A 23,235-nucleotide genomic window follows, 5' to 3' on the forward strand; every position below is an offset into this window, starting at 1 on the left:
TTGATTTTATTTCTCTCTCCAGTGATTGCAGGAATGGAAAGATCCACTGTCGTTCCTGGAAAACCCAAATTCTGGGTATGAAAAATTACTTTAATCTGCTGCATAGCTCAATAAGTATGCTTTTGGTGAACATATCAGTAAAGCACCAATAGCACACCCTTACCTGCAAAATTCGTTAAAATCTGTTGTAAATGGTCTTTAAATATGATTATATAAAAAGTACATGAATAGTGGAACATCTGCATCTGATATCTTTTGCAGGATGTTCTTCTCCAAAGGTTTTCTTCAACTGCAGTACAGCAGGCCCAGATGAACATGGATTGGAGTGTGCACAGACTTGTTTGCAACAGGAAGTTGACTGTGTGAGTCCATAGTTTTTTCTTTCCCAAAGTCTATAGCTTGATTTTGCTGGTGATCTTATTTTTATGTTTTCTTCCCTTCTTCCCAGTTCTCGGTGGACTGTCAATCCGGCTGCCAGTGTCCTTTAGGTCTATTGGATGATGGCAGAGGACACTGCGTTAAACCAGATAACTGCCCATGTAAACATGATGGACAGTTTTATGCAACAGGAACTGAGATAACCATAGATTGCAATAAATGGTGTGTAAAACCAGTGTTACCTTAGCATCATTAATATACTATTATATTTTTAATAATATTTTGACTTAGTTTTCTTTTTATATATTTTCCATTTTCAGCAATTTTTGGATTTGTGTGTTTTTGGCATTTAGTTGTTCCGTTCAGTCAGTGTCAGAAGTGAACCGACGAATTGGGATATCACAAGAGTGCCCTATCACCTTTGAGTGTAAACTAAATGAGCCAATGAACATTGGCGTGGAAGCTTTGTGTCAAGCTCCCCTGTGAGCTGGTATAAATGCAGAAGCGGAGCACTCACACTTTGTCTTTCGCTTCGGAGCCAAGCATTTGTGTTTCTGTTGCTCCAAAAAGTCTTTCTGAGCCTTTGTTGGAGAGTGTTGGTGAAACGGCACTTTACAGCGTCGGCCGCAAGCTTTTACACAGCTCTCACACTGCTTTTTCATAGCAAGCTTTGATTGTTGCTGGTCAGGTCTGCGATTTTGGCCAATTTTCTCTGTGTGTGCTGATTGTAGGTGACCAGTGTGAACCTACAATTGCACCGCGGCTGATCCCCTGTGTGCTTCAGCACCTGTACAAAGACCGTTTTCCTTTCTAAAAGAGCTTAACAGATGGACACTGTGTCTTTTTAAAGATGTCATTCCGTCCATGCATTACCCCAGCCAGCACAGCATGGTGGGGCCCAGATGGGTGTCACCTGGGCTGCCTAACTGGGGCCCAGATATTTTTGTCCACGGTTTCCATGGAGGCCCCACATGGGTTATGCTGGTAATGCTGTTTGTGGAGATGTTTAATCAGATCTTGAGAGATTTAATGTCTTTTATCTTCAGTTGATTTCATTGAAGGCTGTGGCTGAAGTTGTAGTTCTTGTTGTTCCTCTGTCCTTCGGTGATTCTGCTCGTTATCACCTAATTATCTCATTAACTCCAGCATGTTTCTCTGTTACATTTAACAGTCTGTAGTGTGCACACTGAGCAGTGTTCATTTCATCTTGGCTAACCCATGTGGGGCCTCCACGGAAACTGTGGACAAAAATGTCTGTGCCCAAGTTAGGCAGCCCAGGTGACACCCATCTGGGCCCCACCATGCTGTGCTAGCTGGGACTGGATGCGGATGTTCCCTGGCCCCTGCTGATGGTCACAATCACTGCATTACATGAATGGGCATTCAGCATGCTGAAGCATCTTTTGTGGATGGTTAAATTTCTCACTGCGAGAATATTACCTTCTCAGTGTTGAGATCCAGACTCTCGTTCTTTGGTTCTCAGGGAGCAGGGGTCCCCTCCCCTATGCCCCGGGCTGCTGTTTTTTCTGGTTCACGCCAGGAGAGTGGCGCCACGGCGTGTAAGAAGGGTGATCTGAGGATTACGGTTAGGGCTTCCCTGCAGAGATCTTCTCCGTGGGCCCCTAACCTCTCCACTACACTGCAGCCAGTGGTGCTACCGGAGGATCGTGGTGGTCCCTCTCGTGAGCGAACAGCCGTTTCCTTTGGTGCGCCGGCAGATGACCAGATGTCGATCGTGGCATCAGAAGGTGAGCAAGAGTCATCTGGAGATAAAGACTCGGCTGCGTTGCCTCTGGAAGGGGACAGTAACTGTGGCTTTTTATTAGGGGTCCCAATTTGTCGGTTCAGTTCTGACGTACGTCGAACGTGACAGACTGAAAGGGAACGTCTCGGTTACATATGTAACCCTCGTTCCCTGAAGGAGGGAATGGAGTTCCTGTGTGTCCACTGAGTGCGGATTACATGCTCATCTCCTCAACGAAAATCAAAGTGTGAGCGCTCCGCTTTCAGCATTTATACCTGCTCGCGGGGGGCGGTGAGTGTGACGCAAAGCTTGCACGCCATTGTCCATTGGCTCGTTTAGTTTACACTTGAAGGTGATAGGTCTCTCTTGCGATATCCCAATTCGTCGGTTCACTTCTGACGTAAGTCTCTGACGTATGTAACAAGGGTTACATACGTAACTGAGACGTTTTTATTTATCTAGATAGTTTTTATTATTTTTTATTTCAGTAACCCTGTGTAAAAAACCCTGTGTTTATGATCTATAGTATTATCCTGTAGAATGACAGTTTTTAAAATTTAAGTCTACCTCTATATTTACAGCACTTGTCGACGGGGAAAATGGAAATGCACACATTATAAGTGTCCAGGCATATGCACCATATATGGCAGTGGACATTATAAAACTTTTGATCAGCAAAGATTTGGCTTCAGGGGAGACTGCAGTTATATTGCTGCTCAGGTATGAGCTATGGGTGGACACAACAGCATTTGATTAGATATTTCATGAAAATAAAGTTACTAATAAACCTCTTCCAGAGGCAAAAGGTCATGCTCTTTTATTTTACAGAATAATTGTGGAAATAAAACTGGCAATTTTCACGTGATCACCGAGAATATGCCTTGTGGAACAACAGGAACTACATGTTCAAAGGCTGTAGGGATACTTTTGGGGGTAAGGCTAAAGGTGTTCATCTCAAGCTCATTCAGAGCAAAATAAAAGATGTTTCTAAAGGGTTGTGAAATACTAAAGCAAGCTGTACAGCATGTAAATGATTTTCCCACTATTTTCTTCAACATTTGAAAGAAATATTGGAATCAAATATTCAAATATTGAATGTCAGTCACTGGATGCAATGTTTGTTTTCAGAACTGACCTGTGCTGAAATGGGTGTTTCAAGACTCTTTTAATATTATCTATCATGCAGTATCATTTTAGTTTTTTCTTTCTAACAACTTCTCTCGCACACTCACACACAGAGGACTTGGCTGCTGCTTTCTGACGGGACTATAAAACCCACTGATACTGGAAGTGGTCCAAAGATCAAGTACAATGAGAGAAACATCGGGATGTACCTTGTCATTGATGCTGACATTGGACTGACAATTTTGTGGGACCGCAAAACCACCGTCCGCATCATTCTGCAACCTCAACACATGGTAAGTTGAAGTCATGAATTTCACTGACATTTCCAGACAATTTACAATAGTCCCTCAGTTTCATTTATTTGTAGCTTAACCTCTGTGCTTCATTATATTTTCACAGGGAGAGATTTGTGGCTTGTGTGGAAATTTCAATGGAAATGGAAAAGATGACTTCACGACACAGGGAAATTTGCCAACAATAAATGTATTGGAGTTTGTGGATAGCTGGAAAGTGTTAAGCACCTGCCCTGATGCAAAACCAGACTTTAACCCATGCCTTGAGACCCCCAATCGAGAGACATGGGCAAAAATACAATGTAGCATCATAAAAGAAGATACATTCAAAGACTGCCATAACAAGGTACAGATGGAAAGCATTTTGAGTCAATGAATTGAAGCTTGCTGTAAAGTGGTATACAAGAATCCAACATTTAAGGTGGGAAACACATTTTTCCACAGGTAGATCCAAACCCATATTATGAAAACTGTGTGAAGGATTCATGCTCATGTGACACAGGTGGAGATTGTGAGTGCTTCTGTGCAGCTGTGGCAGCTTATGCTCTAGCCTGCAATGAGGCAGGTGTTTGTGTCGATTGGAGAACACCTGAGATCTGCCGTAAGCATCTTTAATTCTATTGCACATTTTAAATCTGTAACCTTTGAATGTGATTTTCGTGCATATTCTAAATTCAGTATCTTCAGCCATTGTGCTGGAGAAAAAGAGGTGAATAGATTGATTGTCTAATTTAATCAATGCTTAAGTGTTTTCTTTCTTTCAACAGTGTACTGTAGTACTTCATTGCATTTCATTTAGTTAATTTGTATTAATACTTTTTGTGTTCATATTTATATTCATGTTTCTCTCTCAGCTGTGTACTGTGACTATTACAATAAACCAGGAGAATGCACATGGCACTACAGTCCGTGTCATACACCTTGCTACAAAACCTGTCTCAACCCTGATGGTATCTGCAATAACATTTTACACCTGGAAGGTGAGTACACACTGTTTTGCATTTTTGAAGTCTGAGTGTTCCTGGACTCCATCCCCCCACATTCCTCTACATTTCGAGTTAATTTTTTTTATTTTTTTTTTTATTTTATTTTTTATGATGATTATTTTTCAAACTTTTTCACAGTAAACTTAATTATACCAATCCTGTTGGCCTAATCTTTCATTCTCTGGGAGAATATTGTAAAACACTTGAAAATGTGTTTTCATACACAGTAATGACCAAGGAGAACAAAATTTCTTTCACACATCATTTTTTAAAAATACATTCTACTTGCAAGACAACTCCGCAATCTACAGGGAAAGAAAATGTTTGTAGGTTAAGCTTTTTTTTCTGTATAGCAGCCCATTACAGGCACTGTTAAAGGATTATTTCATTTACTCACCCTCTAGCCATCATAGGTGCTTTTCATGCTTTTCTTCTTTCAGACAAATACAACCTGAGTTATATTAATAATCACCCTGATGATGCTCCAAAGCTTTATAATCACAGTGCATGGAAACTGCCTGTGTGAAGCTCTAAAAAAGTGCAACCATCCATCATAAATGTACTCCACATGGCTCTGCGGGTTATTGGGGGTCTGAAGTGAAGTAATGCATTTGTGTAAGGAAAAATATCCATATTTAACATGTTATAAAGTAAAATAACTTGGTTCCGCCAGACCACTTTCCATAATCAACTTCCGTATTCTTGAATATGTTGAATATGAAAGGCAGACGGAGGAACAGTAATTTATTCATTTACAACAACAATGTTTAGACATTTATTTTGAAATAGCAATGAAAATGAAAAATCTTGTTCTTTTTGCATGTGTTTTATGTGTTTGTTAAAGGTTGAATTCAAACCAAATACCGCCATTCTGCCTATACTACTTCTGAATAGTTTAATAAATTTTATGAACATTATGGAAATAAATGGTTCAGGTCACTCAAACCATAGGCTATATGGAAATGGATGAGTCCTTATGTGGTCACCAATGGAGCCTGGATTGTATCTAGTGGACAAGTTTGGTACTGCACCCAAACAAAATTTACTGAAGACTTTTTGAGATATCAATCTAAAATTTGAAACACAATTTGATTAGATTTTAGATTTTGGCTTTGATTTTCCAGCAGTCTTACAGTAAAACAGTTTTGTAAAACATTTTATATAAATTATAAGAAATCATATTTTTACATTTTACATTTTCCTAAACTAAAACTTCAATAGCTGTTTTTTTATTTTTTTTATTTCACTGTCATATTTTTTCTTTCACTTCTAAAATAATCTGCCAAGTGTCTCCTTTATAACTTAAGTTGTGCTCAAAAGTATTCATAATTTAAAGTGCCCCTATTATGGCATTTGAAAGGTTCCTATTTTTGTTTTGGAAGTCCCCAACAACAGGTTTAAAAGCATGCAAGGTAAAAAAAAATAGGCTTTGGTCATCTGAAGTCTTAAGAGGCTGGATCCAAACTGAAGCTGATGTCCTCTCTAGTCACCTCGGGACGGGTGTTGCGAGGTAAAACAGAAAAGCAGATGGAGAATAATTAGTGTAGCTGCTGTTCATAACATTAAACAAAGATAGTCATGTGCAATTGATCTGGTCAGTCATGTGCAATTGATCTGATCAGCTAATAATGCATTACAGTAATCTAGTCGAGACGTCATGAAAGCATGAACTAACTTTTCTGCAACAGAAAGAGATAACATATTCCGTATCTTAGCAATGTTTCTTTGGTGGAAGAAGGCTGTTGTTACAGACAGAGGAGGTTGGAGACACAGGTACAGTTTACGGTGTTTATTGAAACAACCAGAGCAGTGAGCAGGTGAGTGCAAGTGGACAAAGTTCTAGACAGACGATATATTAAGAAAGTGATACTTGACTTGATCTTCACTCCAGGTTCTATGAAGGCAGACAGATGTGGAGCAGATGCTACACAGAGACACTCACAGAGGACTGGAGAACACAGAGGATCTAGGAGACACACTGGAGACAGGTAAGTAGTCTGTAAGGTAAGCATTCAGGTTAGTATGCATTAACAAGACCAGACAATGACTGAGTGACTGTGAGTGTCTTTTATAGTGCTGCTGATTGGAATGGTTGTGAGTGTCAGGTGCATGTGATCAGTACTCTGTGCGATGTGATTGGCTGGGTGCAGAGCCTGGCGTGTCTGTGACAGCTGTTTTTGTAACATATGAAATATGCAATATACAAGTTGCTGTCTAATATAACACACAGGTCTTTTACTGTCGAGGATGGAGTAACAGTAAATCCTTCTAAATGCAGATTGTAGTCTGAAAGATTCTGTGTACAAGTTTTTTTGGACAATGAAATGGCTTAAGATTTGTTTTACAAACGACACGCTTAATTGATTCAGAGTCAACTCTTACTTTTGAGAGACAATAACTTAATATACGGTGCTGTAGGGAAACCACCCTAGGAAGTAATATTAGCTCAAATGAAATAATTTATTAGGGAATTATAAAGAGTTGTAAGTTTATGACCGAGCAACTGATTCGTCCAGCGTTCATTTGCTCAAGCCGTAATAAGCTCTTCTAGCAGATAAAAATATCCAACAATCGTGAAAACACTGATTAAAGCACGGTAACTTAAGATCGCAGTTTAAGACATTAAATTATAGAAGCACATAATACAAGACACTTTCTTTTAAAAATCTACAAGAGATTTTATTTATTCTAACACAAACACACACACACACACACATACATTCATATGCGTTGCAGTAAGAAGGAAATGAGAGAGAAAGAGTTTTGAGAGAGAGAGAGAGAGAGAGAGAGAGAGAGAGAGAGCGATATGATTAACAGAATTTCTATCAATGCATTTCAAAGACCCAAACGAACCATGAATAATTCATTTAAATGCACCAGTTTAGTTTTCATCTGGAGGTACTTGCTTGCGTTGACTTTAAATGTGAATTTCCCTCGTCGTGCAGAGAAGGGTTTCCCAAGTCGATGATTTGTCCAGGGTCAGGTCCGTGTGGAAAAATGAAAGGAAGTCTCTTTGTTGCTGGAGTTGAAGCGGCAAAAGTCGTTGGTTGAACTTTGCACGAAACTTAGGACACGAGACTTTCAGCGGTAAAGAAAAATTAAGTAAAAGAAAAGAAAAGAAAAGTGAGTGAAGGTTGGATGGCTTGAATGAGCGGCTTGTCTGTTCTTCTGGTTACTCCATTGTTCTTGGTACTTGTCTTGACTTCTTTAAAAGTAAATTGTCATATTGCAAGATAGTGAACTAGTTAGGTTAGTTCTGTTTAGTTGTTTGTCACACTTCTGAGGAGTTTTGGCCAATCAGATATTGTCCTGTTTCAAAAGAGCTTTTCTCTGCCCCCAATAAAATATAGGTGTTACATCCCGTTTCTGCTTCAGCAGAGAGTGCCATTTTAACATAATTTCTATTAAATGGAATACAATACATTTTAAACAGATTTCATTCAAGTCAGGATATAGGAAAAGGGGAAAGAATCAAATTAAGTCCAAATAAGGCATACTTTCATTCATTCAGTCAAGAGTTAACACATTTACATGAATTGTGAGTGTTCTAAAGCATAACTTTTTACAGGTAGTACTTGTGGACACATAATGCAAAATGTATGTAGTTAAAATATGTTTGATAAGTCCATTAAAATTGTTGGAACAATTTTGATGCAGTTTTATTTGTAGAACAGTCTCTTTGGTTTTTCTGTGAAGTAAGGAAACAAAAGGGTCTGCATTGTCTCTCTGTTTCTTTGCTCTGGTGATCAAATAATCTTAATCTTCTTGGGTGACCCTTTGGTTTGTCACTTCTCCTGCTATCAGGAAGCATAGTGTGTCATAAAAATAATCAGCATTGGTTCTCTCTGTAGACGAGATGGAGCTGGAACCTTGATTCTGAATTAGAAATATGTTTTGAAAGAATCATCTGAATGATTTATTTGTCTGGTTCGTCCACAGTTCCTACAGTGCACTTTCAGATTTAACCCTCAGGGGTCTGAGGATTTTTGGGGCCCTGGAGAAGTTTTGACATGCCCTGACATTTGTGCTTTTTTCAGTTGTTCATAAACATATTAATGACAAAAGTGTCATTACACTGTATTCAGCATAAACTAGGCTACAATAATATGTGAGGAACATGTATGTACATGTTTGTGTTTTTGAAGGAAAAACGTTTATGCATGGTTATTGAAAAAACAAAAAACCTGTGTTCACAAGACTTCTGGGTATTGGAGGTTGTAGACTAGAGTTTTTGCTTCAAAATGGTGTAAAAATTATCCTGCCTACTCGTTCATATAAAACAATAGAGAGATTTAAATTTTCTAAGACACTTTTTGTCAAGAAACACAGTATGCGTGAAGGCGTGAATCATCATGAATAATGCTGTAATTCACACCTGAGAATACAAAAGATCCGCATAAGGACTTGCATATTAATGAGCTCTTTCAGTCAGGTAGGCTGTGAAAAACCCTCTGTGATCATGCTGATAACAGGAATAATGTCCACTCTGGACAAAAAAAATGTCTCAGGTTACGTCTGTAACCCTGGTTCCCTGAATAAGGGAACGAGACGCTGCATTGAAGCTTTGGGAACGACTCTGTGTGATTACGTCTTGAAGCACTCTGTGGACGTGGCCACATTAGCGGATAATGAGCTGAATCACGGGCATCTGACATGTGTCTCTTTTCATACAGATTACATAAACAGAGAATTTTTGTTTTCTATTTGACTTCAATGTTTCTTTAGACATAAGTATATATATTTTTTGTGATTAGTATTCACTAAGTTACACTTCATTTTCTGAGAACATACTCTGTTACGTACGTAACCTCGGTTCCCTGAGATACGGGAACGAGTACTGCGTATGGGGAAAAACTCCTTTTTCCTCCTTGCTGAAGCCTTTTACAATAGCGCAGTGAAAACTGCACGTCTATTGGCTCAAAGGAATGAAACTCTTTGAGCCAATGACGGTGCGGTGTAGTCGCGCGAGCCAATGGCGAAATAGCGCGCCAATAAGCGCGACAAAGCGGGCGTGGCTTATGGCTATATAAGCCAGCGTTTCGCCGTTGGATTCAGTTTTAGCGCTACTGAAGTGACGATACTGAGCCGCAGTGTCAGGGCACGGCATAATACGCAGTACTCGTTCCTGTATCTCAGGGAACCGAGGTTACATACGTAACCGAGTACGTTCCCTTTTGATACTCTGACTCATACTGCGTATGGGGAACGAATACAATCACGCCGTGCCGCGACAGGGAACGACAAAACATAACTTGAGCGCCGAGGGGCCCAGAGGATATGCGAAGGGCTGAAAGCCGTCAAACCCTGGACACAGGGGCCGGGAGGGCCCTGAGAGTGTGTGATGACAGTGCTCAGGGAGGCCGTCTTTTCACACTGAGAGGACCCGAGCATGTAAGGTCAGGATGTCCAAGTTATAAAATCTGACAAAAGTGGACGGCGAGGACCAGCTGGCCGCCTCACAGATGTCTTTAAGAGAAATGCCACTAGACCATGCCCAGGATGAGGCCATGCCTCTAGTGGAGTGGGCTCTTACTCTTATGGGGCAGTCCAGGCCCTTAGAGGAGTAGCATAGAGCAATTGCGTCGACTATCCAATGCGAGAGACGTTGCTTTGAGACCGGAGACCCTTTGGTGCCGCCGCCAAAGCAGATGAAGAGCTGGTCTGACTGCCTGAATGGCTGAGACTGCTCAGTATAGATTCTCAATGCCCTGACAGGGCAGAGTAAATGCACCTCTCGCTCGTCCGTGGAAGGAGGTAGCGCTGAGAGGGAAATAACCTGGAATCTGAACGGGGTCGAGAGCACCTTGGGGACATAACCATGTCTGGGTTTTAGAACGACTTTGGAGTCGTTGGGCCCGAACTCAAGGCATGCAGGGCTCACAGAGAGGGCCTGCAGGTCGCCGATGCGCTAGCATCGGTTAAGCGCAAGTAGCAGAGCGGTTTTAAGCGTTAAGGGCCGAAGGTCAGCTGACTGCAGTGGCTCGAAGGGCGGACCCTTGAGGGCTGCAAGGACAGTGGAAAGGTCCCAAGAGGGAACGGTAAGTGGTAAGCGGCTGGACGAAAGGCCTCCTTGGTGGTTTATATACGACACGACCATCATGCTGTCCAACTGGACTAGGAAGTGGCGTCCTTTCAGGAACGCCTGAAAAGAGTTCAGGGCATGCTCTACTGCCAGCATCTCGAGGCAGTTGATGTGCAGATGGCTCTGCTCGTGAGTCCACGAGCCGAAGGCTGGTCTGCCCTCGAAAACGGCGCCCCAACCCGTGTTGGAGGCGTCCGTCGAAAGCACCTTCCTTCTTGTTACCGCCTGAAGGGGGACTCCATGCTTGAACCAGCTGGGGTTCGCCCAAGGTCTCAGGGCTGTAACGCAGGCTTGATTGACCCTGATAAGGAAGCGGCCGTGCCGCCAAGCATGTATTGGAACCCTGAGTTTCAGCCAGTGTTGCAGAGGCCGCATTCGTAGGAGGCCGAGTTGCAGTACTGGGGAGGCGGAAGCCATCAGCCCTAACATCCTCTGGAAAGTCTTCAGAGGGTAACGGGCATTGTTCCTGACTGATGCCGAGAGCTTTTGAATCGCCAGAGCGCGCTCTGGAGAGACTACAGCCCTCATGTGGACTGAGTCAAAGACTGCGCCCAGGAACGTGATACGCTGGCTGGGGAGCAGTGAGCTCTTGGCAAATTTGACCCTTAGTCCCAGGCACTGAAGGTGGCTGAGGAGCACGGATCTGTGGTATTCTAGCTCGGTACGAGACTGGGCCAGAAGAGAAGCGCCAAGTCCATGCACTTGGTAAACGTGCAGGGAGCTAGAGACAGCCCGAAGGGCAGGACCTTGTATTGATAAGCCACACCCTCGAAGGCGAATCTCAAGAAAGGCATGTGGCGAGGGGCTATTTGGATGTGGAAGTACGCATCCTTCAGGTCCAGTGAGAAGAACCAGTCCCCGGGGCGTATTTGCGCGAGGATCTGCTTCAATGTCAACATTCTGAACGTCCGTCTCATGAGGGAGAGGTTCAGAAGTCTTAAGTCTAAGATGGGTCTGAGACTGCCATCTTTCTTGGGGACAACAAAGTAGCGGCTGTAGAAGCACGACTCGCCATTAGAACGCCGGTTTGTGTGGCCGCAGTCATTGTGGGCCCAGGGGACATAACCCGATGAATTCCAGCACCCGGAGCTAAGCGAGGTGTTAGGGAATGTAAGCGAGAGAGCTTTTGGGGCGGTCCGGCTGTGGCGAGACCTAACCCCATCCTCTTTCTTCCTGCGTGATCAGGAAGACGCCGGAGGCGTTGGGTCCAGCACTATCTCAGGGCAGGGACCCTGGCGTCTCGGGAGCATGGAGCGTTTCGCTGGGCCGGCCCGTAGGCGCTGCTCCTTGGGTGGCGCTGGCTGTGATGCGGAAGGGGCAGGCTTGCTCTGAGGCTGGGTCGGCGCAGGTTTGGACCGACTTGCAGCAGAAGAAGAGCTGGAGCACTTCGGCAAGAAATGTCGCATTGCCTGGGACGATTTCTGCGCGACCGAGAAGCGCTCGGTGAACCCCTCCACGGCTGACCCGAAGAGACCTGAGGGCGAGACAGGGGCATCCAAGAAGGCCATCTTGTCTGCGTCTTTGATCTCTGTGAGGTTGAGCCAGAGATGGCGCTCCAACACAACCAGGTTGGTCATGGACCTGCCTATGGCCTGGACCGTGGTCTTCGTGGCGCGCAGGGCCAGGTCGGTGGCGCTGCGGAGGTCACGGAAGGCCGGCGCGTCGATTCCAGACTCGTCCAGGGAGCGGAGGAGTTTGGCCTGGAAGACCTGGAGGATGGCCATTGAGTGGAGCGCTGAAGCCGCTTGCCCTGCGGAGGAGTGCGCTCAGCCGGCAATGGTGGAGGTCGGCAGGGCTTAGAGGGAAGGGCCCTCTTGCTCTTCCAGCCCAAGGCAGCGGGCGGGCAGAGGTGAGCGGCCACGGCTTCGTCGAGCGGCGGCATCTGCTCGTAGCCCTTCTCACGGGAGCCGTCAACCGAGGTGAGAGCCGCGGGTGAAGAAGTGCGAAGGCGGTCGGAGTAAGGGGCGCGCCAGGACTTCGTGAGCTCTGAGTGGACCTCAGTGAAGAAGGGCGCAGATCGCTGGCGATGGGTCTGGCGGGGCCCCGGCAGAAACCACTCGTCCAGCCTGCTGCGAGTCGGCTCTTCAGGTGTGGCCCATTCCAAGTCGAGCTCCTCGACGGCCTTGGAAAGGATACGGATGAGCTCGGCGTCCGATCCAGGCCTGGAGTTAATGGGCTCTAGTGACGGCAGGGGGGCAGGCTCTTCGTCGCCGACCCACTCCTCCGCTTCAGATGCCGCGAGCGACATGGAGTCGTCGGGCTGCTCATCCTCCGAGCCGCCGTAGGAGATGAGGTCACTCGCTTCTGCTGAGGGACGCTGCTCTGGGCGTGCGAAGAGGATGGGGGACAGCTCTCTCACAGAAGAGGGAGAGATCGGCGGGCGCTGGGCCGGCGTAAGCTCTCCCATCTCCGAGCGCTGAACTCCTCTGCCTCGCTGTCTTTTCCTTGCCGGCTCGCGGGAAGAAGAAGAAGGGAAGGCGCGGGAGGTGGAAGCGCTTTCAGAGAAGAAAGTGATCCGAGCGCAGAGAGAAGCGAGAGTCATGCACTCGCAGTGAGGGCATGAAGTCTTGGTGAGCGCGGCGTCAGCGTGGGGCCTGCCCAGACATCCGACGCACTCACCATGGCCGTCGTCGTCCTGCAGAGGGGCTCTGCAGGTGCCAAAGTCGGCGCGCGACATACTGGGACGCCGCCGCCGCCGTAAAAACGGCGCTTGGGGGGGCTCTTTTAGAGCGGTATAGACCGCGAACGGAAGCTCTGAAGCAGCGGCGGTGAACCGCGTTGGTGCGTTGAAAAACGCTCGCCGGATGGCAGCAGGAGACTCGCTGAAAGCGAAATCGGAAGCTCGCGGCGGGCGGCGAGAGCAGCGCTCTGGGCAGCAGTCTTCGGCGGCGCCGGCGGGAGCAGGCAGCGGATTCAGCTGTCCTCTGCAGGGCCTCTTCCACGGCATAGAGAGCTCGTTCAGCGGATCCAGCGAAGCGTAGATCGTCGCTGAAGGAGAGAGAACTGAATCCAACGGCGAAACGCTGGCTTATATAGCCATAAGCCATACCCGTTTTGGCGGGCTTGTTGGCGCGCTATTTCGCCATTGGCTCGCGCGACTACGCCGCGCCGTCATTGGCTCAAAGAGTTTCATTCCTTTGAGCCAATAGACGTGCAGTTTTCACTGCGCTATTGTAAAAGGCTTCAGCAAGGAGGAAAAAGGAGCTTTTCCCCATATGCAGTATGAGTGAGAGTATCGAAAGGGAACTATCAGATTGGATTTCGTTCAGAGGGAGATGAGATCGTGTAACATGTTTGTTTTCTTTATTTTACAAAAAGCAAAACATTTTGTTTTTACTCTGAGTGTAGACACATAAAAGAAGATATTCCACAGATTAAAATGGTGTAACTCTTAATTGTATGTGCAACATTGACAGAGTATTTTTAGCCTCTTTCACACTGGTAAGAAAAAAACTGAGGCGGTATTGCTGGTGATACCTCAGACTCCAGAGTGTTAAAACTTTGCAGGATGTTTTCATTTACTTAGATCGGTGGCACATTGCTGCCACATATTATTTTTTCCACCCAATTATGTAATTCAAATACATATTATGTAGGGATGGGACGATACACTTAAACTCACGATACGATGCACCTCGATATGCCAGGGTCACGATACGATACGTCACGATACGATATCCAAAAAGAAAAAAAAAGAAGAAAATATTACTGTATAACAACAACTTTATTTATTTTTGTTTCAGCTGCACACAGGGAAACACAAGGCCTAACTGGCCAAACACAAACAAGAACACTCCCTTAGTGCTGCTCTAATCCTAGGTTAAGTTATCTCAGGACTGGTTCTTCTTCAAAAAAACTAACATATCATCATGTTCTGGTGTAATCAGTGATCTTTGAGCAGACACAATGTCTCCTGCTGTGGAAAAGACACGCTCACTGGGCACTGACGTAGCAGGAATGCAAAGGTAGGCTTTGGCCAGGGGGGCAAGTATGGGGTAAGCATATGCATTAACTTTCCACCACTCAAGTGGACTACTGTTGAGTGGGATAGGAATCCCATTTCTGTAGGAGAGTATCTCCATTTCAATCCCTCTGCTGGACTGCACTGTCTCAACAACAGTAGTGTAGGAGCTCCAAAGGAGATCTTCTAACGCTGTCTTTTTTGGTGGGGGAGGCTGTGTCACGTCCTGTGTCTGCCTTTCTCCCTCCACTGGCTCTTCCTGGCTCTGCTCTGCTCCCTGTGCTGCCTCAACCATGACCCTGGCCTGCTCTGCTGCTGCACCTGATATTGAAGCACTGGCCCTAGTGGCTCTTTCATCTATGTCACTGGTCTGAAAAAAATAAAATAAAACTAGCTTAAACATTTCTGTCTTTCAATCCTTCACTCCCTCCCTCTCTCACAGACACACACACACAGACTCTCTCTCTCTCATCGACTAATAAAAAAAACAATATGAGAAATAAGTTTTCGGGCTCTGGCCTACACATACAGGGCACCTCTTTTTTTCAATAAAATTTAGCCTACCTGGTTGCGCTGCTCATGAAGTGCTGAAGCTTTTTCACGTATTCGGGCATAGACGGACTCGCGTTGTTCATCATTCAGATGGGACATGCTTCGGAATCGTGGGTCAAGCGCAGTGCACTCCTGCAGCATGTCATTACAGTCCCCCGAGTACCGGTCCGAGATGTCGAGTAGAATGGCGCTTTTCATGTTGGCGATGGTCTGTGTGTCATTTTCGTCTGGTGACATGCTTTGCTCGATCATGAACTTCAATGGGATTATCAGTGAAACAGTGGGCTCTTTTTCATCACAGACAACTGTTGTGGCTGTCTTCAGTGGCTTAAGCAGTTTCACTATGTCCTCGACATCTGATATATCACTGTTATCCAGAGTGTCAATTTCTCTCGCATTCCTTCGGATTCCTGGGCAGCTCAGTGCAGCTGAGACAGCAGCTTGTTGCTCCAGGTAGCGCGCCAGCATGTCGTATGTGCTATTCCACCTGGTTTGGACATCGGTGATAAGTTTATGCCGAGGCAGCTCTAACTGGGTTTGCTTGTTGGTCAGGACGGCGGTGGCCGTGGTGCTCTTGTGAAAGAATGTAGTTATTCTTCGCACACGACCAAGAAGGCGCGCGACGCGGGATACAGCCAAGCCTCGCTTACTGGCCAGATTCACAACATGCGCTAAGCACTTGATGTGAGGGTGGAGACCGCTCTCTCTCACAGCAATGTCCATGTTGCTCGCGTTGTCTGTGACACAAGCAATGGTTGTTTGTGGCCTCGTTAGCTCCCACTCACTCAGTGCATTTCTCAACACGTGAGCTATGTTAACACCAGTATGACTTTCACCTAGCTCACAAGTTTGCAACACAAAGCTTTTTCTCTCCCATTTCTCGTTGATGACTTCTGCCGTGATGGTTATATAACTCTGTGTTGCACGGGAGGTCCAGCTGTCGGTAGTCAGGGCGACACAGTCGGCATTTTTTAGATACTCTTTCACGCTTTGTTTGGTTTCATTGTAAATTTCTGGGATTACCTTCTCTGAAAAATGTCCTCGACATGGCATCTTAAACTTGGGCTCCAGCACATTGAACATTTGGATGAATTTTCTGTTCTCTACCATGTTAAATGGAGCCATATAGTCCGCTATGAATTCGCCAATGAGCCTGGTTATCTGTTTTGCACGCGGACTTGACGGAGGTAGAGTTGGTGTCAGAGCTTGTTTCATGGTCAGCTGTCCCTTCGGTAGGCTCGTTTTCTCCGGGGCCGTCTTCACATTTTTATGGTGACGTTGAAGGTGGTGGTTCATGTTTGATGTGTTGGATGTGGTGTACGGAATGACAGCATGGCATAGCTTACACACAGTCTTAGTCTTGTCAGTTACTCTATTGCCGTCTTTGTCTTTTTTAATGAGAAAGCCAAAATACTGCCAGACATATGACTTGTATCCAGGCGGAGCGTCCTCAATTTCGACCTCATTTGACTCCATGGTCGGCTGTTTGGGGGCAAGGCAGTTGGTGCTAATGCTAATAATATTTGTTAGCTCGCTGCAGTGTTCTTATTGCAACATGCGCTGTCTTGACGTTACGACGTACCGCACCGTTTCCCGGATATATATAACAGTTATATTTTTTTCATTTAGTTTTTTTACCCTGCCACCATGTCTGCTCCATATACATACACACAAATATAATACACTAAATTATTTATATACTACGCAAATCATGCAGCAGTGCCATCTATCTTTATTTTGCGATCCATTTTTTTCGACCTCGATGCGTTTCGTCACGTTTTGTATCGCGATATTTTGTCAAACGATATTTCGTCCCATCCCTAATATTATGTCGTTCAAATTACATCTTTTCTCGTTCAAACGACACATTTATGTCTTTCAAACGACACCTTTTCTCGTTCAAACTACATCTTTTTTCATTCAAACGACATATTATTTAATTCAAACGACATCTTTTCTCGTTCAAATGACATTTATGTCGTTCAAACGACATCTTTTCTCTTTCAAACAATATCTTTTCTCATTCAAATTACATATTTATGTCGTTAAAATGACATATTATTAAAACCACATATTTTGTGGTTTTATATATATAATACCTTTTATCTGATCTATAATAGGGAATTTATATAGCCTATCAGTGCCTTTATCACACTTCCGCACTTGAAAAGCAGAAACAATTATAGTGTAAAATACCTTTCCTTGCAAATGGCAGTGCAGAGTAATGAACACAAAATTATTGTTTTATTGGCGTATATGCAGTTTCTAATAGCCTAATAAAGCACAATTTTATCATTTAGCATTCCTTATTTTCTGGAAAATAACTTGCAACGGATTGTCACATGCACCAAGTCAGAATTAAGTTTTTGAGAGAAAAAAAATCTCAGATAGGCCTAATTCTCATTGGTGTTTCAGTCGCATTTTATTCAAAAATAATGTAGCTAAAATAGCCTACCGGTAAACAGGCCTGGCGCTACGGATAGGCTATACAACAATAATGCTATTGTCATAGACCTATTTATCAAAATAAAACTGAAAAATTAAAGTGGAGACAATACCTCATAAAAGGTCTACATTTCCAACATTTGTGTCATTATTCTTAAGAGTAGCCTTATGTAAATTATGTTTGCAGCTGTAGGTTTATTGGCCTCAATGAGTCTGAGACTCCCGGTCAGAGATTGTGTCTCAGACGGCATTAAATAATTTGTGAATATTTGTAAATATTCGTGGCTTAAACAGCTGTAAAAATGACTGTAGGGGCTACTGCAGTTCTGTGGATGTTTTGCCTAGACAAGGATGTTTTTCCCCCCTGACCTTCAACCGATGCGATCCTCTCATTAACAGACAAGATTATGTTAAATTATAATTAAACGAAATTAGAATGAAGAAAAAAAAAATCCAATGGGTTTAGTTTTAGCCTAGGTTATATGCACATAGATGAAACAACAAAATATGAGGATTCATTGCATCACATGCAGCGCTTCTGTGAATGGAGAAAAACAAGATGAAATCTTATAAAAGGAATAAATAGCCTATTCATTAGGGGTGTGACGAGATTTCTTGTTGAGGCGAAAAGTAGTCTTGTGATGTTGCCATGACAGAGTGTTAGGATGATTAGGAAAGAATATGCCACCGCTACGTTTACATTACCTCCACTGTCGTTTTGCTTTGTATTTAAATAAAACATTTAATTCAGTTGGATAACGGTCGCCGCTGCTCCATAGTTACGCGCGATCGTGAAAGTTAAAGTAAGCACAAGTGCGCATTCAAACGCGATTTCAATACCCCGCATTTTGAAAGCGGCTCCCTGATAAATACAAATATCTCTCAATATGAAAACTATTTAAGGCTGTGCAGTGTAGTTGTAACCATCTCTTAGCTCTGTATCAAAGAAACAGTGGGTCTTATTTGCACTATGAATATTGAGAGAGTGCGATTATGGTTGCACTTATTGTAAAGTGTTACCATAAAAATTAATAACAGTTTTCTCTTAATCTTATTAAGCACAAAAAGCAAGGTTTCATTTGTTAACATTAGTTAATGCACTGTGAACTATCATGAACTAACAATTAATGATTATTTTATTAACTAACATAAACAAAGATTAATAAATACTGTAGCAAATATATTGCTCATTGTTAGTTTATGTTGGTTAATACATTAATGTTAATAAATGAGACCTTATTGTAAACTGTTACCATTTTTATTTATACCGTCTTTATTTCTATGATCAGTTCAGAGTTCAGTTAGGAAGTCAAAAGTTGTAGAAGCTCATAAATCATGTACAGTAAGGTCTGAAGAGACTGAAATCATACAGAAGAGAAGCCAGTCAGTTGAGTTAGTGGCAAAACCTTTTACAGTACTTGAGTATTGTTGTCTTTTACTGCATATAATAATTCATACTCAGAAAATAGAACTGAAATTACATTCATTACAAGATGATTAGTTAAAACATTTCAAATACACCTGCAGAATATTTTTTCTAGTCATGTATTTTGCCATTGAGGATTTCTTAAAAATAGTGTGTAAAATCTTGTCTCGTCTCGTCTCGTCTCATGAACTCAATCTCGAGTTTCGTCTTGTCTCGTGAGATACCTGTCTCGTCACACCCCTACTATTCATATATAGCTAGGCATACACAAAATATATTAAACCTAAATAATTAACATATGAAAATGAAAGAAAAAAAACTGCGACAGAGTTTTGATTCATTTTTAAGAAGCAAGTTCACGGAAAGGAATTGCTTGTCTTTATTTTTCAAGCAATGTTATTGTGAGTGTACAAAAATAATAGTTATACCTTCACAGATTCGAATGGTGTTACTCTTATGACCATAAATGTCTGAGTATTTTAATTGTTTCCGCTTTTATAGGAAAATTAAAGTGAACGCGCCGGCGCCTCACGCGCCGACACAGGGCTCAGTTTTAGTAGCTACTTGACATCGCAGCCTTTTTATTGTTAAAATAAAATGCAGTTAACCAAATATAGAAAAAGTTACACTGCTCTGTAGTGAACAGCACATTCTAGGGCCCAGTTTATGGCCGGGCCCCTCTCTGTCCATAACAGCGGACAAAGGTTTGCTACATTTTGATTGGATCTTGGTAGCCTAACACAAACAACTGTCCTATGCCATCAGATAAAGATGGAAGGACAACATCCAGACCTCTCTTAGAGGGTAAGAAGAAGACCTCTTGTACCAAGCTTGGGAAGGACAAGGCTTCTCATTGGTCCACAGGCAGTTATTGCCCTTCAACCATCTAAAAACTACTTCCTAAGGTTGGCCAGAGACTGCCATAAAAATTCCTTGGGACCTTAGCAGAAATGGGTGAAACAAAGAGAGATCACAAAGATCCATCCAAATCCATTCAAAACTATGTTTGAAAACCTTAGAACTGATGCAAACTACACATTCATTTCACACTTCACAGAAATAAGTATTCTCAGTGACAGCCATTTGTAGTGCAACATCTGATACAAATACAGCTGTTAATGTACAATTGAATGACAGTTCAATCTTTTTCCATCATGTTTAGTCTCTATTTGTTTAGAATATTGCCAAAGGTATTCTGGTGGTGGTTTGGAAAGTGAGAAATGCATTGGTAAACTTTAAAGACAATGTAAAGACTTCCAACTTTGTGCTTTATGCAAATGAGTTCCACAGGGGAGAGAAGGGTGGGCCACACTCCGTGTGTCCCCTCTGATGCCAGCAGCCAATCACAGCACTCGAATGGAGAAGCGCCAAAATGCAATCTCCTCCTCATCAGAAAGGGATAAAGGTACCCTTTCTACCGACACTCCTTGTTCTGAGTCTGCCCTTGAAAGGGGGAAGACGTAACAGATATTGCGTTCTGAGTCTGCCCTTCAAACAGGGAAAGACATAACAGATATTGTTCTGAGTCCCGGCTTGCGAAGCTGAGACACAACAGATACACCGTTCTGAGTCTGTCCTGCACGAGGATAGACACAACAGATATACCGTTCTGAGTCTGCCCTGCGAAAGGAGAAGACATAACAGATATACCGTTCTGAGCCTCTGGTCCATCCAGAAGAGACAACAACAGATCCCGTGATCTGAGCCTACAGCTTGTAAGGCAGCAACAGAGATGACCACGTTCTGAGCCTCTAGCTTGTGAGGAAAAAGACATCAACAAACGCTACATTCAGAGTTTCCGTCCAGCGAGACAGTAACGACATCTGCAAAAGGTTAAGCTCAGGAGAGCAAACCTTCACTTCAAGGGACCTTTGTCTGCGTGTTCCAGATTGTTAAATACCTTCTGCACCTACACCAGGACCTCATCTGCGTGTTCCAGATTTTAGGACCCTTTGGTGCTCCAGGAGATCAGCATCCCACAGAGCTTCGTGTTCAAGACTGTTGAAACAGATTCTGGCTCCTCTCCCCACTGCATTGTCACCCAGCACAACCAGTGGAAGACGTCATCGTCATCGGACTCGACCAAGTGGAACGTAAATATCACTTAACCAAACCTCTTTCCAGAGACCTCGGCATTGTTGTATATTATTAGTATATAATTTCCTAATTTCCATTAGATGTAATATAGCTGATGTTATTTAATAACAAATAATCTTTCGTTTATTTGTTTGGTGCATAATAAGGTTCTCCACCGTATTATTTTCAGAGAAACAGTTTATCTTTCCATAAGATAACGTGACTCTTCCATAGCCACACCCAACTTAATCACTTGTATTCTATTCATCTTATGCACTTTATTCCTTTATCATTCATAGTATACATTTAGTAGTTGTGTTAGTTATTCTTGTTTATCTTTTTGTTAATAAAATGTATTTTATTACACGTGTCTTCCATGTGCTGATAATACAGAAAAGGCTCTACAAGTTTGCAATATCACCAATCTTTCAGATAAATCAACTGACCACTTTACATTAACCCTCTGGAGTCTGAGGCTGATTTTGGGCCCTGGAGAAGTTTTGACATGCCCTGACATTTGTGCTTTTATCAGTTGGTTATAAACATATTAATGACAAAAGTGTCATTACACTGTATTCAGCACAAACTAGGCTACCATAATATGTGAGGAACATGTATGTACATGTTTGTGTTTTTAAAGGAATAATGTTTATGCGTGGTTATTGAAAAAACAAAAAAAAAAAGTAACTGAAACAATACCTCAAAATGCATACTAAATGTTTTTTCACAAGACTTTTGAGAATTGTATATTTTAGTGTAGAGTTTTTGCTTCAAAATGATGTGGAAATGATCCTCCCTACTCTGACACATAAAACACTGTATTGATTTTAAATTTCTAAGACACTTTTTGTTTAGGTAGGCCATATGCGAAGAGGTGTGACTCTTCATGAATAATGAAGTGATTTACACCTGGGGAGATTAAGACCCTGCCCCTAATGAGCCGCATAATGAGCCATTCAGTCAGCTCAACTAAGAAAATGCAAAGACAAGACATATCATTGTTTTTTTTCTTTTTTATTTAAAATAAAGTTAACAATATAATCCACATATAAACTAGGGTCAAAGGCACATTTTGTGTACAGGCAAATAAAGGTAAGGTTTATAAAAAAAGCCCACTTTTACACCCTATACATAACCTGCTTGATCACATATAGATAATCTTTGCAGCCCAATGGTCAGTGAGAGGTGGTGAACAGAGAATCTGAACAGTCACACATCTGTGTGCCATTTTTGAAAACAGTTCCTTTTCAACTGAAGACACAAGTAAATGTCACATGCCTGGCATTTCCAAGGTGTGTCTTGCCTTTTACCAAGCTGTACTTTGCAAAGCATGCAGTTCCGACGACCAGCGGTGGCATTGTTCCTTGCATCTGATGTCAGCTCTGCTCCTGGAACCGGTACATGGTCACTTTTGGTCCGTTTTGGAGCTGCTTTCTGTGACGACATACCAAAGAGCTCTGCAATCAGCTGTTCTATGAACTCTTTATGGGTCATGTTACCGTAAAGGTCTTTGTGTATGATGAAAGCGTTTGTGGCAGCAATGTCCAGGAAGTGTAGAAAGATCTTTCTGTACCACTTCATTGTTTTGTGCTGTGTTGTGTAGTATTGTATCAGCTGATCAGACAGGTCGACACCCCCCATGTGTTGGTTGTATGCAGTCACAGGTGCAGGACATGGAATTGTCTTTGTCCTCCATGTTCCTTGTGATTTCACCCTCCTCTGCACAGTGTCTCCACTATAAGCAGCATGTATGGTAGAACAGACAGATACCTCTCGTGTGTCCATCCACTTGACAAATACAAGAGCTCCATCCCGAATCCACCTGATGGATCCTCTGGCAGATTTCTTGGAGAGTGAATTAGCTGCATTACGAGGGCAGTCCTTCCTGTTGTCTCTGTATGTCCCACAGCCACCAAACTTCATGGCAAACAAGTCTCTCAGGAGCTTAGGACTTGTGTAGAAATTGTCCATGTACAGATGGTACCCAGAGCCTAAAACTTTACAGTCCAGAAGAGATGTCACCGCATCATATGATCTTACTCTTTCTCATTATCGCCTGTGTTGCTGCGTGCCCTCTTAGTGGGAATTGCAGGTGAATGCAAGAGTGATGGATCCACATTTCTAAAACAAAACAAAAAAACTGTTATTATTAGCATATAAGATACTA

The 23,235-nt window shown here is 43.1% G+C and overlaps 1 protein-coding gene across 1 annotated transcript in view; it reads left to right on the forward strand.

Annotated features, from left to right (window-relative positions):
• Positions 1–23,235, forward strand: part of LOC137015601 (mucin-5AC-like) — a 69,159-nt gene that overhangs the window by 15,909 nt on the left and 30,015 nt on the right. The window contains exons 17-25 of the mRNA XM_067380648.1: positions 23–75; positions 262–362; positions 449–600; positions 2,704–2,842; positions 2,951–3,055; positions 3,361–3,540; positions 3,647–3,886; positions 3,985–4,141; positions 4,395–4,520. Coding sequence (XP_067236749.1) covers positions 23–75; positions 262–362; positions 449–600; positions 2,704–2,842; positions 2,951–3,055; positions 3,361–3,540; positions 3,647–3,886; positions 3,985–4,141; positions 4,395–4,520 — 1,253 coding nt within the window. The remainder of the gene's footprint in view (positions 1–22; positions 76–261; positions 363–448; positions 601–2,703; positions 2,843–2,950; positions 3,056–3,360; positions 3,541–3,646; positions 3,887–3,984; positions 4,142–4,394; positions 4,521–23,235) is intronic.

The sequence above is a fragment of the Chanodichthys erythropterus genome, chromosome 24 (assembly GCF_024489055.1).
Source record: "Chanodichthys erythropterus isolate Z2021 chromosome 24, ASM2448905v1, whole genome shotgun sequence".
Classification (NCBI taxonomy): domain Eukaryota; kingdom Metazoa; phylum Chordata; class Actinopteri; order Cypriniformes; family Xenocyprididae; genus Chanodichthys; species Chanodichthys erythropterus.